Raw genomic sequence first — 16,799 nt, 5'->3', positions numbered from 1 at the left:
AGGGTGAATTAGTAGAAGAGGCAATGTGTCAGGGAACACATGCCTTCTTTCTGAACATACCATGGAATCTTTGACCTGCCCTTCCCTCCATCTGGGATGTTCTTGAAGAGGATTTTCATATGGCTGCTGACTTTGTGACATCTGGGCTTAAATGTCACCTCCTCAGAGAGGCTCTCCCTGACCTCGGAATCTAAAACAGTCACCCTGCCGTTCACAGTCATAGCCCCCTATTTTCATTCCCTGACTGGCATTTGTTACTGCGAGAGATTCAGCTTGTTAATTTTCTACTTGTTTACATGTTTATCACTGTATCTCCTATGAGATATTAGCACCTACTAGTACCTGAACAGCGAGAGAAGTCTTCATGAAGAAGTATGAGGCATTTCTTTTCTTTCAGGGAAAAATACAAATGTGTCATGATAGAAGAGAATAGAACCCAGTTTGGGTATTTAGACTTGAATAGGCCCTAGATTAAATCTGTGTGTGGGAGGGTGCGTTGTAGAGGGTAAGGGTACATCCTACACCCTTGGCTTCATCGATAGATAGCTTGTCACAAGCAGCCTGTATCTTCCTAGGCAAAGGAAGATCTCTGAGTTCTCAAGGCCACTGGGCACTAACTTGAGCTTTAATGCCATTCTCTGCAGGCTTCCTTTCATGCCCAAAGGCATAGTTAGAGGTTCATTTACCAGCAGTGAATATCATATGAATATCTGAGCTAAGTGTAGCAAAGAAAAAAAAAAAAAAAAACAACCTTTAAAATAGGAAAATGGAGAGGCTGGGCTGAGAAAGAAATCTTTAAGTGGGAAAATAGAGAGGCTGGGATGTACTCTTTAGGCCTTAAATGGATGTCTGAACTGGGCCTAAAAGACCCTTCTGGCTCCGCAGCCAGTGTGGTCTTTTCAATTGGGCTAAAAGAAGTCTGCCAGCCTAGGGGTGCCTGCGTGGCTCGGTTGGTTAAGCGTCTGACTTCCGCTCAGGTCATGATTTCACTGTTCAGAGTTTGAGCCCCATGTCAGGCTCTGTGCTGACAGCTCAGAGCCCGGAGCTTGTTTCAGATTCTGTGTCTCCTCTCTCTGTCCCTCCCCCACTCATGCTCTGTCTAGCTTAAAAACAAATAAACATTTTTTAAAATTAATTTAAAAAGGGGTGCCTGGGTGGCTCAGTCGGTTGAGCGTCCTGGCTTCAGCTCAGGTCATGGATGATCTCACATTCCGTGGGTTCGAGCCCCGCATCGGGCTCTGTGCTGACAGTGCGGAGCCTGGAGCCTGCTTCGGATTCTGTGTCTCCCTCTCTCTCTGCCCCTCCCCTGCTCATGCTCTGCCTCTCTCTGTCTCAAAAATAAATAAAAACGTTAAAAAAAATTTTTTTAATTAATTAAAAAAAAGAAATCTGCCAGCCTAAGGGGCAAATGCAAAGAGAGTCTGAGCACCTAAAACAACCTTTAGTCTTAGGTGATGGTTTATATTTCTAACAACTTAAAAAAAAAAAATCCTAAGACTTCTAGGGAAAGACTATAATTAGCCAAAAAAAAAAAAAATATTTCTACATATTCTCTAAAAACAAAACAGACAAAAACACATCAGTATACCCAGTTTAAAATAATATATAAAACATTGTATGTTCTACCCCTGTATTTCTTCCCTACATCTCTGAGGACGTTACTGAGGTGCCGAATCACCCAGGATCGAACCAGTATATCATTCTGTCAAAGGATAAATTAGGAAGTGACTGTATATCTAGTCAGGTGACCTAAGAGCACTCACCCTCCTCTGACCAGGAGACACTAACATAGTGGACAAAATTTACTTCAGAAAGAAAAGGGATTGCACAAGCACAGATTTGATCCACCGTTTTGGGTAAAGCCATGGATACTTTAATCAAACTACCTATCCCCCTGGTGGCAAACACTTTAAATGTGAGGAACCAAACCAAGATTGATGAAAGCTAAGGTTTTAATAGACGTCTCAGACAGTTTCTTCCTCTGACTATAAAAAGTGAGTTCATGGGGCTCAGTAGCATGTTGTTATGGGTTCTATGATTGGTGATGTTTCCTGTTTACTTCTTCAGGAAAGATCCAAGTGACTTGGGCTTACACAGGGACTGGCAGAGACCTGGGGGGACTTCGGTGGTTGTCTGCATTTTTCCCCTGGTTTGTGAAGCTCACCTCACTGACTGACCCATAAATTACAAACCATATAATCTGCGGGGTGGTAGGCAGAGTTCTGGACTGCAGTGTTTTCTGTTTCCCCTTTATTTAGGCCGGAGGAGAAAAAATAGATCCAGAAGAGGCACTGATCTACGAAGAGGATTTAGATGAAGGGGACGGTGTGGAAGGCGAGGTGGAAGAGAGCACAAAGTTAAAAATGTTCCGCAGACTCGCCTCGGTGGCCTCCAAGCTTAAGGAGTTTATCGGCAACATGATAACCACTGCTGGAAAAGTTGTGGTGACCATTTTACTCGGTTCATCAGGTGAGAGTTTCCAGTATGGGTTGGAATACAGGTAGCACTTTGGCGAGTCATGAAAGACAAGGCTGAGGAGAAAATGCCGAAGGAAACAGCCTCATTCCAGAACACCAAGCTCATAGCCATAACTTGTAAAACTGGCCACATGTACACACCACACACACAAATAATTTTTCCTGTTCAGTTCTCATGTTTGTGTTTTTAGTTGGTTTCTTTTTTTTTAATTAATTTTTTTTTTACTGTTTATTTATTTTTGACAGTGAGAGAGCGCAAGAGTGGGGAGGGGCAGAGAGAGAGAGAGAGAGAGAGAGGGAGAGGGAGACACAGAATCCGAAGCAGGCTCCAGGCTCTGAGCTATCAGCACAGAGCCTGACGCGGGACTCGAACTCACGGACCATGAGATCATGACCTGAGCTGAAGTCAGATGCTTAACCGAATGAGCCACCCAGGTGCCCCTTGGTTCGTTTCTATTAACCTCCGTAAAGCAATCTTTTTCCATATCTAGGTGATGTTATGTTTTATACGTAGATCAGAAAGACCACCGTTCTCCTCCCCCAGAGCCCGTGAATGGTGATCAGCTACAATGAACAATGTCAGTATACTCTCCAAAGAGCCACATGTGTGCATTCTGAAAGCACGTCTGTTTACACTGGGTCATTAGGAGTCTTAATTTAACTCTCCAGGATATACTATTTTTCTTCCTCAGTTAGATTGTAATCTTGCAGCACAGACACTCACTTCCTTTAAATCTTGGCTGCTGACTGCTTGTTCCATAATAATGTTATCTCCATTTTCTCCCTCCTTCCATCTTGCTGCTGGCGGCTGCTCCAGAGCCACTGGGAAGTTGGGTCCATACCGCTTCCTTGAAATTGCACAAGATGAAACAATGTGACAGTTTTTTAAATAGCAAAATTAAAAAGTGGAAAAGAGAATTGAATTTCTCAAGAAATATCCCAATATTTTAATGAAGAGTCATTTCAACACGCCCCCTACAAAAGTTTTTAAATGCCTATAAAAAAAATTCCCTCATTTTCCATGTCCCCTTTTGGTAATAGTATGAATCAGATTTCATTGGGTAGGGCAAAGTTTTAGTGAGACTTTGCCATAGATGAATCCAACTTACCCCCCAAAAAAGTAAGTTATTATAAAAAGTGATATCAGGGAGGGGCTCCTGGTGGCTCAGTCGGTTAAGCCTCCAACTCTTGATTTTGGCTCAGGTGATGATCTCAGGGTTCATGAGATCAAGCCCCATGTCAAGCTCTGCCCTGGGAGTGCGGGGCCTGCTTGGGATTGTCTGCCACTCCTTCTGCCCCTTCTGCACTCTCTCAATCTCTCTCTCTCTCACAAAAATAAATAAGTAAACATTTTTAAAAATGGTATCAGGGTAAGCTGGAATGGGCACACAAGTATCCTGGAAAAAATTGGGGGGAGAAGTAGAAAGATGGAAACAGGCAAGTAACTGTGCTAACTTTACCGTATGAAAAGTAGATACTTGCTCTGCCAAACAGCACGGGAAGAATTTCTGGCATCATCCTGTGTTTCCCTATATTAACAAATACCACTTCATGTGTGATCTTTTTCACAACAAAAATAGTACTAGCTCTGATTTTATAAATGAAATGGGATTCCCATTTTAATCACTGGATCCACACCGGAAAGCATATGAAGGAAATGTCCATCATCTCCAATAGGAACGTGTCTCGAGTGGTGAGTGATTTCCCAGTTCCATGCGATTTTTCATGATCACATCTCTTCTTCCTTAGGTATGATGTTGCCGTCTTTGACCTCATCTGTGTACTTCTTTGTATTTTTGGGTCTGTGCACCTGGTGGTCCTGGTGCCGGACGTTTGATCCATTGCTGTTCAGCTGTCTCTGTGTGCTGCTGGCTATTTTCACTGCGGGGCACTTGATTGGACTTTATTTATACCAGTTCCAATTCTTTCAAGAAGCAGTTCCACCCAATGACTACTATGCAAGGTAAGACAAAACGTTAAGACATTTCAAGGACAGCTGATTCTCCTTTATGATCTTGTTTGAATTTGCAAGGGGTCCTCTTGATGCCCATTGATGTGTTCCACAAAGGGTCGGTGGGGATGGGGGAAGCAATGTAGCACTTTCAAGTTATTGAATGACAAAGTCCAAAAGGAAGTGGGAGGTCTCTTCAAATGGAGGTGCTGCTGAGACATGGAAGAGAAGGAAGGCTGCTGTTTGGTCTCAGCTGTGGAAAAAGATCCCAGAAGAACATTTTGCATCAAAGAATAATAACAACATGTTAAAGCATCCAGCTGGAAGATGCTCTCACACACCAAATAGAGCATTAAAAATAATAACAAGGGCAGGGGCGCCTGGGTGGCTCAGTCGGTTGAGTGTCCGACTTCAACTCAGGTCATGATCTCACAGTTCATGTTTCAAGCCCCGCGTCGGGCTCTGTGCTGACAGCCCAGAGCTTGGAGCCTGCTACAGATTCTGTGTTTCCCTCTCTTTCTGTGCTCCCCACCCCCACCACTCACGTGCACACGCATGCACACTCTCTCTCTCTCTCTCTCTCAAAAATAAATAAACATTAAAAAAAAATGTTTAAAGAAAAGTAGTTTAGATGACTCCAGAGGAAAACAGAGAAATCCAGAATGTGGATTCTATAAAGCAAATGATCTGGTCTCTAAAAAAACTCAGCATCATAAAAAGAAGTGTGTGTCGAGGCAGTGGGGGCAGGGACTCCTGTAGTTTTAAAGGAGAATTTGGGAAACCCAGCAACCAGATGTGAAGCCTGACTCTACATTACATCCTGGTCAACCGCAGATCTCGAAAAGACATTTTAAGGTTAAATGGAGACATTTCAATGTTCACTGGTTATTAGTTGATTGTATAGAATTATTGTTAAACTGTTTTTAAATTTATTTACTTTGAGAGATAGAGAGCAAGCACTTGGGAAGCGGCAGAGAGAGAGGGAGAGAGAGAATCCCAAGCAGAGCCCCACGTGGGGCTCTATCACATGAATCATGAGATCATGATCTGAGCCAAGATCAAGAGCCAGATGCTTAGCTGATTGAGCCACCCAGGCACCCCTAGAACTATTGTTAATTCTTATGTGTATGATTGTATTGTGGGCATACAGGAAAATGTCATTATTTTAGGAGATATGTGGTGAATTATTTAGGAGTGAAGTGTCATGATGTCTGCAACTTTCTACTGGTTTAGCAACAGACATGAGAGAGGGAGAGAGAAAGGGAGGGAGAGGCAGGGAAAGAGAAGCAGGAAAGAGAGACAAATAAAATTACTTAAACCAGGGGATTGGCCATTGGGGTATCCATTGTCCTATGTTAACTTCTCTACTTCTGTGGAAAAGTTTATGCCTGGAAGTTACAGGAAAAGTAAACGGGGGCAGAAATGGCAGAAGGGAATGTGAGGGGGGTGAACAGCGTGTGAACAGAGAAATGAAGAACTTGGAATTTCAAAGAACATGAGTCATGCTATCATGTTGATGGTATAGATTTGCATCCTTCTTTCGAGGGATCCCCATCTGTTTTTTATGTGATAGTAAATATGAAGCAGCGATGTGTGTGTGCAGACCCATTCACCTTGCTCTTACTGATTCATGTATAAAATCTGTCTAGTTTGTAGCTATGTCTACCCAACGCTAGGAGAAAATTCAAGTCCTAAAACCTCTTATATTCTGTTAAAACAAGTTAGTACCCAATACACACACAGCGTAACTAATTCTAAACCTATTGGCATAATGTGGAGGTTTAACAAGTGTAACTCAGTCTATAAAGAGAAGAATGTTTTATAGACACATTAAAACTAAGAAGCCACAATGTGGAAACAACCTAAGTGCCCGTCGACAGATGAATGGATCAAGAAAATGTGGAGTGTGTGTGTGTGTGTGTGTGTGTGTGTGTGTATCTGCGTGTATGTATGTGTATACACATGATGAAATATTATTCAGTCTTAAAAAAGAAGGAAATCCTGCCATTGATGATAACATGGATGAAATTTGAAGACTTTCTGCTATTGAAATAAGTTAGAGACAGACAAATGCTATTTGTCCACTTATATATGGAACTGAACAAAAGAGTCAACTGATAGAAACAGAGTAGAAAAGTGGTTGCCAATGGTGGCATGTTGGAAGGAATGGGGGGAGGATGGTAAAAGGGTATAAACTCATTAATAAGTTTAATAAATTCTGAAGATTATAAGGTGAACATTATAAGGTGAATAAATTGTGAAGATCTAACGTACAGAAGGCTCACTCTACCTAATAGTACTGTATTGTATATTGTATACTTGAAATTTGCTAAAAGAGTCGATCGTAAAAAAAAATTGTTTTAAATGACCAGGTGAGGTCATTGATGTGTTAATTAACTTGATTGAGGTAATCATTTCACAATGTCCACATATGTCAAATCATCACATTGTACACTTTAAATATATTACAATTTCACTTGTCAGCTATACTGTCAGCCTCTTTAATGGTGCAGATTTATGTAATATTTATTTATTTTAGGCAGTAGTGAATAAATGCTAAATTTCAGTACAGACATTCGTTCTAGGCTAAATGAACCCTGTGGTTTCTTTGAGGCATTTAATTTTGGGTTTATTGAACAGGTATAGAAAAAATGTTTTGTGCTGTTGGAAGGGGTGACTTTCAGGGGGTGAGTTAATTGGGAATATAAAAATATTCCATATGCCAGTAACCCCCAGTTTAAGGATCTTTTCTGCCATCTAGAGACTGATGATAGGAAATACAAGTAATATTCAGAACCACCTTGAAAGCATCAGTTTCTGTCAAGGATCAACTAACAAATATTTGAGACTTTGTCGCATTTCTTTCAAGAAGCCGTTGTAGTGCAAAAGCAGTCACGGACAGACTTAAAAGAATGAGTGTGGTTCTCTTCCAGTAAAACTGTGTGAACACTGAAATTTGGATTTCATATTAGCTTTCGCATTTCATGAAATATTCTTTCTCTTCTGCCTTTTTCCAGCCACTCAAAAATATAAAAACCGTTGTTGGCTCACCAGCTGTACCCAAATAGGTGGTGAATGAGCTTGCCAACCTACAGTGTAGATAATAGTAGTCCCAATAGGCTAATAATGTACTATCTCTATTATTCACTTGACTTGTCCCAAACAAAATAATTATAACTTATTACAGGTAATAATAATTATATTACCTGTAATTAATAGTTACATTTTGTAGATGATCCGTTTAAACATTTTAAAAAGTCCATTACTATGATCTCATAGAGCTAAGTCATTAAAAGTTAAGTTGCTTGTCAGGCTCTAGACAGTTTGAGCTAAGCAATTAAATATAAATATAAATATAAATATAAATATAAATATAAATATAAATATACTGCCATGTTGTAGATTCCCACCCTCCCCCCGTTAACTTGGTGATAACAAGACATTGCATTTTAGTCCTAGAAAGCTTGGAAATTTACATCTCTAAAACAATAGCTTTTTCATAAGGCACAATTCCAGTGCATTGCTATTAACCCCAAATTATGAGTTAGAAGAAAAAACTGGAAAGTGGCAAACAAACACTCATTTTGCGTGGGCATTTGTCACAAATTTCATAACCACAGAGACCCCAGCGCATATATCCAGCTTCGGATGTGGCTGTTCGTAAAACAATCCAAGCCATTTTTGTCTTCTCAAAAGCTCTCAAATGCGTCTCTGATCAGAATTACCTTTATTTTTAGAAAAATTGAATTGATTTGTTCATCATTAGGATAATACATATTTTTTGGTGATTATTTGGAAAAATGTAATGAAGGATAAGGAGAACCACCTTTTAAAAATGTAATCCTAACTTCCAGAAATAAATACTATTTATTTCAGGATCTATATTCTCCCAGAATTTTTCCTAGGCATATATGTGCCTTTTTAAAACAAACTTTGAATCATAAGGCAAGTACTCTTTTATAAGTTGCCTTATTCAAGTTCTACATTTTCCCATGTTATGAAATGTTCTTCTAAAATGTGATTTCCATAGGCAGCGAAGTCTTTGAATGTGTAGATATAGTCAGTCCCTGATTTCTGACCATGTAGATTTTTTCCCCATTTTTCCATTAACTTTATTTTTTTAAGCTTTTAAGTTTTTATTTAAATTCCAGTTAGTTAACATGCAGCGTAATATTGGTTTACAGTGTAATAATGACTCAACACTTCCATACGGTACCAGGTGCTTCTCACAACTGGTGCCCTCCTTAATCCCCATCACCTATTTCACCCATCCCCCCACCCACCTCCCCTCTGGTAACCATCGGTTTGTTCTCTATGGTTAAGAGTCTGTTTCTTGGTTTGCCTTTCTCTTTCTTTCCCCTTTGCTCCTTTGTTTTAAATTCCACATATGAGTGAAATCGTACGGTATTTGCCCTTCTCTGACTGACTTACTTCACTTAGAATAATACTCTGTAGCTCCATCCATGTCATTGCAAATGGCAAGATTCCATTCTTTTTTTATGGCTGAATAATATTCTATTGTATAAATATGCCACATCTTCTTTATCCATTCATCAGTCGATGGGCAAGTGGGCTATTTCCATAATTTGGCTATTGCAGAAAATGGTGTTGTAAACATCAGAGTACATGTATCCCTCTGAATTCGTATTTTGTATTCTTTGGGTAAATACTTAGTAGAGCAATTACTAGATCATAGGGTAGTTCTATTTTTAACTTTTTGAAGAAACTCCATACTGTTTTCCAGAGCGGCTGCCTGTGTTTGCATTCCCACCAATAGTGCAAGAGGAGTCCCCTTTCTCTACACCCTCTCAAATGCCTGTTGCTTCTCTTGTGTGTTGTTGATTTTAGGCATTCTGACAGGTGTGAGATGACATAACGTTTTAGTTCTGATGTGTATTTTCCCGATGATGAATAACATTGAGCATCTTTTCAATGTGTATTTCGGTCATCTGTATGTCTTCTTTGGAAAAGTGTCTCTTCATGTTTTCTGCTCGTTTTGTAATTAGAGTATTCATTTTTTGGGTGTTGAGTTTTGTAAGTTCTTCATATATTTTGGATACTGACCATTTAGCAGATATGTCATTTGCAGGTATCTTCTTCCATTCCGTAGGTTGCCTTTTAGTTTTGTTGTTTGTTTCCTTCACTGTGCAGAAGCTTTTTATTTTGATGCAGTCTCAGTAGTTTACTTTTGCTTTTGTTTCCCTTGCCTCGGGAGGCATATCTAGTAAGAAGTAGCTATGGCCATTGTCAGAGGGGTTACTGACTGTGTTCTCTTCTTGGATTTTTATGATTTCACTGACCATGTAGATTTGGATCATTCTTCATTTTTGCCGTCTTCAGTAAAACTGTGGTGTGCACCCACATTGCTTCTAAATTTAAGTAAAACTCCTGACGAGCAAGGTGCAACCTCATGTACCCTCAGTTGGGAAGGAGCCTCTGAAGGACTGTTTGGGGCTTACCTCTGCTGTGGGATCTGGAGGTTTCAATGGTCCTGGGCCAATGTTAGGATAACGTGCTGGTTTGTGATTCCCTCACCATGCTGGTATTGTACATTTAAATCCCATACCTAGGTGTAGCACAGATCTGGGGTTTTATTTTTCTCTAGAGAGAGCTCTTCTTTCAACCAAGCGATCATGAGCTTCCTTGTAGCTCCATCCAAACCTGTGATGGAAATTTTCCATTACGTTTATCCAGGGAGGGGTGTTGAGAAGGTGAGTGGGGACCAGCAGCCATATGGGATGGACAGGAGACCAAAGTTCACATGGAGGCAGAGTAGGAGAGTGATGTTGCCTCAGGGGGAAAATTAGTGATTCTCTTCCATTTTTTCACATAGGAGCCACATGACCAGATGTTTCCAAAACAAAAGTCAGGGCTCATTATTTGATAGTTATGATTGTACTTATGGAAAGGTGAAGACACTGCATTTGAAACGATTATTTTTCCCAAATCTAAAATGTTGTAGCATATTATAACCATATAAAAACATTAGTGATCACACTTCTGAAGTTGATCCAGCAAAATAAAACTTCAGAACAAATCCACAAACTATATAAGATCGAGAATATACCAGTCAACATAGTGTGTTTAATAGAACAGAGCCCTGTGACAGCTGATCTTCTAGAAGGTCTCCCTAACAAAAATGGTGAGCTAAACAAAATTTGGCTTGGCTAATGCAGTGTGTAATCTCTTCCAAAGAGATTTGTATTTTCAAGTGAATTTTTTTAATTTATTTATTTAAATTCAAGTTAGCTAACATACAGCGTAGTATTGATTTTGGGAGTAGAACCCAGTGATTCATCACTTACATACAACATCCAGTGCTCAGGTGAATTTCTGTAGACAGCAAACCCCTCCTGTTTTGAAAGACGAAGCAAGAGTAAAGGTGGTGGGCTCGTGTTCACATTTCTCCAGTTGCACATGTGTTTATCCTCACCTGTTTCTCTACTTGTAGGACTGGCCACATTTATGAAGCTTTGAGTCTTAGACCATTTCTCCACAGGTTTTCTGCATTAAAAGTGCAGAAGGTGTGCTGGGTAGGGATGGGGCCAAGGGCAGGGTTTTTTTCTGTTTTTTTTTTTAATTTTATGTTTATTTTTGAGAGAGAGAGAGACAGAGACAGAGCGTGAGCAGAGGAGGAGCAGAGAGAGAGGGAGACACAGAATCCAAAGCAGGCTCCAGGCCCTGAGCTGTCGGCACAGAGCCCGACACGGGGCTCAAACTCACTAACCAGCAAGATCATGACCGGAGCTGAAGTCGGACTCTTAACTTACTGGGCCACCCAGGTGCCCCGGGTTCCCTGTTTTTTAATCTTGAGTTATCTGAATAGAACAGGTAAAAGTTCTGACTTAGACCAGGGTGGAAGATGTGGCAGGAGACTAAATGCCTACTCTTTTCTTAATTATGATGGAGGCACTTGGAATGCGTTCATTGAATTTTCGACCCCATTAATGAACATTTTGTGTATGTCAAGCATTGAGATGAGTGAGTAGGCCATTCTTTTTTGTTTATTTGTTTATTATTCATTTAGGATTTTTATTTATTTTTGAGAGAGAGCGCAAGTGGGGGAGGGGCAGACAGAGGACAGAGGATCCGAGGCAGACTCTGTGCTGACAGTAGAGACCCCCATGTGGGGCTCGAACTCAAGAACTGTGAGATCATGATCTGAGCCCATGTCAGATGCTTAACTGACTGAGCCACCCAGGCATTCCTTGGCCATGCTTTAAATTGTCTCTTTTGAACTTTGACTGGCTTTCATTCCAAGTCCTGAACTTTCTCAAGAACATTCGCAGGAGTGACCACAGTCATTGGACTCTTGTTTGCCCAATTCAATGAGATCATTTTTTGCCTTCTCCACTTTAAGATCTGAAGTTTGAATATGAAATAGGGGGAAGGAATGAGAGAGTTTCAGGCCATTCTCTGTGAAAGTAGGATTCTGTATAAAATAAATACACAACGACTTGTCCCATGTTATCCGTTTTATGTTCTATTTCAGTAAATCATCATGATAAGAAAATGCGTTATGTTTAGTGAAGGAAAAGCTATGTTTATTTCAGTGTAAAAACAATGTAAAAAAGAAAAAGCAAAATCTAAAACTCCATCATCATGAGTAAACTATTCTATGAAAAACATTAAAAAACCAACATTAAGAGTGCGATCTCATTAATTACATTTATACTATTTTTATGCTAGTCATAAAAATGTCAGTAACATGTAAGAATGTCAGTTCTTGAGTTCGAGCCCCCATGTGGGGGTCTCTACTGTCAGCACAGAATCCGCCTCAGATCCTCTGAGGCCCCAGTGCTGTATGTCTTTCTCTGCCATTTGGAGAAAGCCAGTGGGTCCTTTAGAAAATGAAACAGCACAATCAGTTTTTATGTTGGGTCGACTGTGGTTTGCTTCGCAAGCTGTTATAGAATTCAGGTTATTTAAAAGAATGCACTTTTGGACCCCAGCCCCAGATGGCTATGTTGTGCCTGCCTGTCTTGCTTTGGGGTAATCTGAGGTTTAGTTACAAAAACAGCACAGAAAGACTAAATTGTTTTCAATGGAGACCAGTTGGCAAGAATTTCATCTGACAGCAGTCCAGCATGTGGGGAAAAACAAAGGTAAAACCAGGCCATTTTCACAGTAAAAAATGTAAATTCACCCAAAGAAGTTGACACTTTTCCTTTGCCTTCCTGCTGAAAGATGGCACTGGTAGGTATCTATCGAACTGTAGAGTTGGTAGGTGATATAATGATAACCAGACTCTGGGTTTCGTTTTTTAAAGATTCTTAGTGGTTAAGTGACTTGTTCGAAGGTCTCAGGCAGAGTTCACTTGCATTTGTCTGAAAGGTGAACAATAGAAGCCAGAAGAGAAGTCGACTTTCCACAGAGAAATGGGAAATCCGTCGAATGTAAATACTTGAACCCCTGAGTCCATCTGGGCAATTTGGACAACCTTATGGCCACTTAGGATGGTGTGTTGTGGATCCCGGATCCCTGGGAAATGGGGTGCCCTGCCCAGCTGTGACACCTGATATTACGTGTGAAGCAGCTACTGCTTCTGACCAGGTGGACAAGCCTTGGCACAGGATGTCTATCTCACTTAGAGACCTAAGACTTCCCAACATCGCTTTCCTGCATTTCAGTCTTGATTAAATGTTGTGGACCAAACTGCTCATGTTTTACTTACTGAGAGCATCTCTCAGGAGGGTTCTCCTTTCCGTTTTCATGGAAAATCTACTCTATTCTCTGTGAGGATTACAGTGATTGACCTGACAGTTGTGTCTCATTCTGTTGGGCTCATATGTACAAGAACAGCTCACCTGCACACACTTGCATACACACACACACACACACACACACACACGCACACACACACACACACACACACACACACTGCAACAGGGCAGGACCTTTTTGCCCAAATGCTAGCCCTGTTATCAAGGATAAAGTGGGGGGGGGGGTCTACTTTCTCCTAATGTGATATTGAGAGGATTACACTGATGCTTGCAAACCCATTCTCTGGAGTCCAACAGCTCAGGAGTGGCCCTGTTGCTTTCTAAACAGAGAATCTGGTCACCACATTACCAAATGCTCTGTGCTTGTATTTCCTAATCTATGAAATAGGGATGAGAATAGTGCCTGTCTCAGAGAAGAGTATTGTATCAAACAGGAGAAGAGTCACCAAATGCTGGGCAATGTGGAGCTGATTTTATTATTGTAAACATCATATTAACACACATAAAATATTTTTCCTATTCAAACTAACTTCCCATGTCTGGTGATTGCAACCTTATCTGGCATCTCATATGCAGCTCCCTGAGCTCATTAAACTACTCTGCCCCTTGTGCTGTTTCCTTCACTGGAAATGTCCTTCTACTTCCTCATCCCACTCGCTCCTACTCTTCCCTCAAAACCTAGCACATACACCTCCTTCTGGAACCTTCCAGGTTTCCTTCTGTGAGGAACAAGAATTATCTTCTGGGCAATTACTCTATGCAAACTTGCTTCCTCCCATTTGTTGCACTAGACCATAATGATGTGTCCATGAATGTGTCTCCCTGCTAGGTTCTGGTCTGGGTGGCCTGGGGACTCTCAGCCTGTAACACTGCTGATCACATGGTTTTCAGGAAATCCCTGTTTAATCTGTTTTGTGCACTGTCTCCTGTACCCCTTGCATTTCATGTCCTTGTGCACCAAAATGAGGTAAAATTTGTTTAGCCTTTTCCTGAACTCCCAGCCACAGATGGAGCCACTGCTTATGAGATGTATGGGAAAATTATTTCCCAGAAAGGTCACTGTCACTTGCAGTGCACCCAGTGTAGCCCCACTGCTGTGGTCTGTGGTACATGTCCCCAGTTTGTGAATGTCAGGTTCAGTGAAAAACTAAGGTGGCTACAGTACATGTGGCTCCTTACTTGTGGTGTTGGCAAATATTTAGTTTTTGCTTGAGAAAAAAAAATGATAGTTTTACATGTATTTATTTAGAAAATTCAAAAATAGCTTTGTCCCTGGTGGTTAAAGTTAACACAGCTAAAGCAGTAGCAGCTTTCACTTTTGAAGAAATTAGAGATTTCGGTTCACATTCGGTGTTTCTCGGGGATCCAGTTTATCTCTTATTTGTTGAGAGACTTTGATTTTTGTTTCTTAATTCCCCTAGACTTTGTTTTAAAAATAGGAGAGCCATGGTAATATTGATGAGATGATGCAAATAAAGGTCTGCCCAAGCCCGGCAATCCAGAGGCGATTAAGAAATGTTAGTTCTACTTTTCTCTGCAGTATTTTGTGTAGAAAGCATACACAGTACGGTTTTCTTCTCAGTTTTAATGAGAGATATTTGACATGCATCACCATAAGTTCAAGGCATGCAGCGTGGTGGTATGATTTATGTATATTATGAAATGATTAACACAATACATTCAACTAACATCCGTCTTCCTATATGGATACAATAAACAGAAAAGAAAGAAGTAAAGAAAAAAGGAAACAAATGTTCTCTTTGTGATGAGATCTCTTAGGAATTTACTCTCTTAACAACTTTGCTATGTATCACACAGCAGGCTTAGCTACAGTCGTCAGGTTGTACATTACATCCCTAATACTTATTTATTTTATAATTGAAATTTTGTATCTTTTGAGCACCTTCCTCCAGTTCCCCTCCCCCTCCCCACATCTGGTAACCACAATTCTGATATTCTTTTCTGAGTTTGGGGTTTTTTGTTGGTTGGTTGGTTGGTTGGTTGATTTTAGATTTCACATGTAAGTAAGATCATACAGTATTTGTCTCTCTATGTCTAACATATTTCACTTAGCATAATGCTCTTAAGGTCTATCTGTGTTGTCAAAAATGACAGGATTTCCTTGTTTTTATGGCTGAAAAGTATTTCATGGCATATATATCCTACAATTTTATCCGTTCATCAATCGATGGACACTTAGGCTGTGTCCATGTCTTGGCTATTGTAAATAAAGCTTCTGTGAATATGGGGGTGTAGATATCTTTTCCAGTTACCATTTTCTTTACCTTTGGATATATTATCAGAAATGGAATTATTTTTTTAAATATGAAATGTATTGTCAAAGTGGTTTCCATACAACACCCAGTCCTCATCCGAAAAGGTGCCCTCCTCAATACCCATCACCCACCCTCCCCTCCCTCCCACCCCCATCATACAATAGTTCTATTTTTAACTTTTTGAGGATCCTCCATACTGTTTTCCACAGTGGATGCAGCAATTCACAATCCCATCCGCAGTGCGCAAAGGTTTCCCCTTCTCCACGTGCTCCCCAGTATTTGTTATCTTTTTTTTTAATGATGGTCATTGTAACAAGCATGAGGTGATAACTCATTGTGTTTTTAATTTGCATTTCCCTAATGACTAGTGATGTTGAGCATCTTTTCATGTACCTATTGACCTTTCATATATATGTTTTTTTTTTGAAGAAATGTTTATTCAGGTTCTTTGCCCATTTTGAAATTGGGTTATATTTTTTATGGCCATAGACTTGTGGTAGTCTCTTATATATTTTGGATGTTAACCCCTTACCAGATATATGGTTTGGAAATATTTTTTCACATACCGTTGGTTGTCTTTTCATGTTGTTGACAATGTATTTTGCTGTGCAGAAGCTTTTTAGTTTGCTATAGTCCCAATTTTTTACTTTTTATTTTCTTCCTCGTGCTTTAGGTGTCATATCCAAAAGATTACTAGTTCTCATGACAAAGAGCTTTGTTACTAAGGTTTCTTCTAGGAGTTCCATGTTTTCAGGGCTTAAAGTTAAGTATTTAATCCATTTTGAGTTAATTTTTGTGAGTGGTGTAACACATACATCTGGTTTCATTCTTTTATGTATGAACATTCATTCATTTTCCAAGCACTATTTATTGAAGAGATGGTCTTTTCTCCATTGAGTATTCCTGGCTCCCTTTTCAAATATTAGTTGACTGTACATACTTGGTTTATTTCTAGGTCTCGGTTTTGCTCCTTTGATCTATTTATCCATTTTTATGCCATTACCATGCTGTTGACTATAGATTTATAGTATAGCTTGAAATCAGGAAGTGTGGTGCCTCCTGCTTTGTTCTTCTTTCTCAAGATTCCTTTGGCTATTTGGGGGTTCTTTTGGTTCCATGTAAATTTCATGAGCATTATATTTACTTTTGTAAAAACAATGCCACTGATAATCTTGATAGGGATTGCATTGAATCTATAGATGGTTTTCAGTAGTATTGACATTTTAACACTATTAATTCTTTCAGTCCATGAATGTATAATACCTTTCCATTTATTTGTGTCTGTTTTGGTATCTTTCATCAATGTCTTAGTTTTCAACCAAGAGATCTTACACCTCCTTTGTTCAATTTGTTCCTAAGTATTTTATTATTT

General features: G+C 39.9%; 1 protein-coding gene across 7 annotated transcripts in view; it reads left to right on the top strand.

Moving 5' to 3' along the window:
* Window positions 1-16,799, top strand: part of LOC106989609 (piezo-type mechanosensitive ion channel component 2) — a 462,833-nt gene that overhangs the window by 269,775 nt on the left and 176,259 nt on the right. For all 7 annotated transcript variants that reach the window (XR_008291831.1, XM_053206463.1, XM_053206461.1 and 4 more), the window contains exons 6-7: window positions 2,259-2,469; window positions 4,227-4,440. Coding sequence is in view for 6 of the 7 variants with exons in the window: in XM_053206463.1 (XP_053062438.1) it covers window positions 2,259-2,469; window positions 4,227-4,440 (425 nt within the window). In the remaining variant the exon portion in view is untranslated. The remainder of the gene's footprint in view (window positions 1-2,258; window positions 2,470-4,226; window positions 4,441-16,799) is intronic.

The sequence above is a fragment of the Acinonyx jubatus genome, chromosome D3 (genome assembly GCF_027475565.1).
Source record: "Acinonyx jubatus isolate Ajub_Pintada_27869175 chromosome D3, VMU_Ajub_asm_v1.0, whole genome shotgun sequence".
Lineage (NCBI taxonomy): Eukaryota > Metazoa > Chordata > Mammalia > Carnivora > Felidae > Acinonyx > Acinonyx jubatus.
The sequence above is the reverse complement of the archived record's forward strand: the minus strand, read 5'-3'. Positions and strand labels throughout refer to the sequence as shown.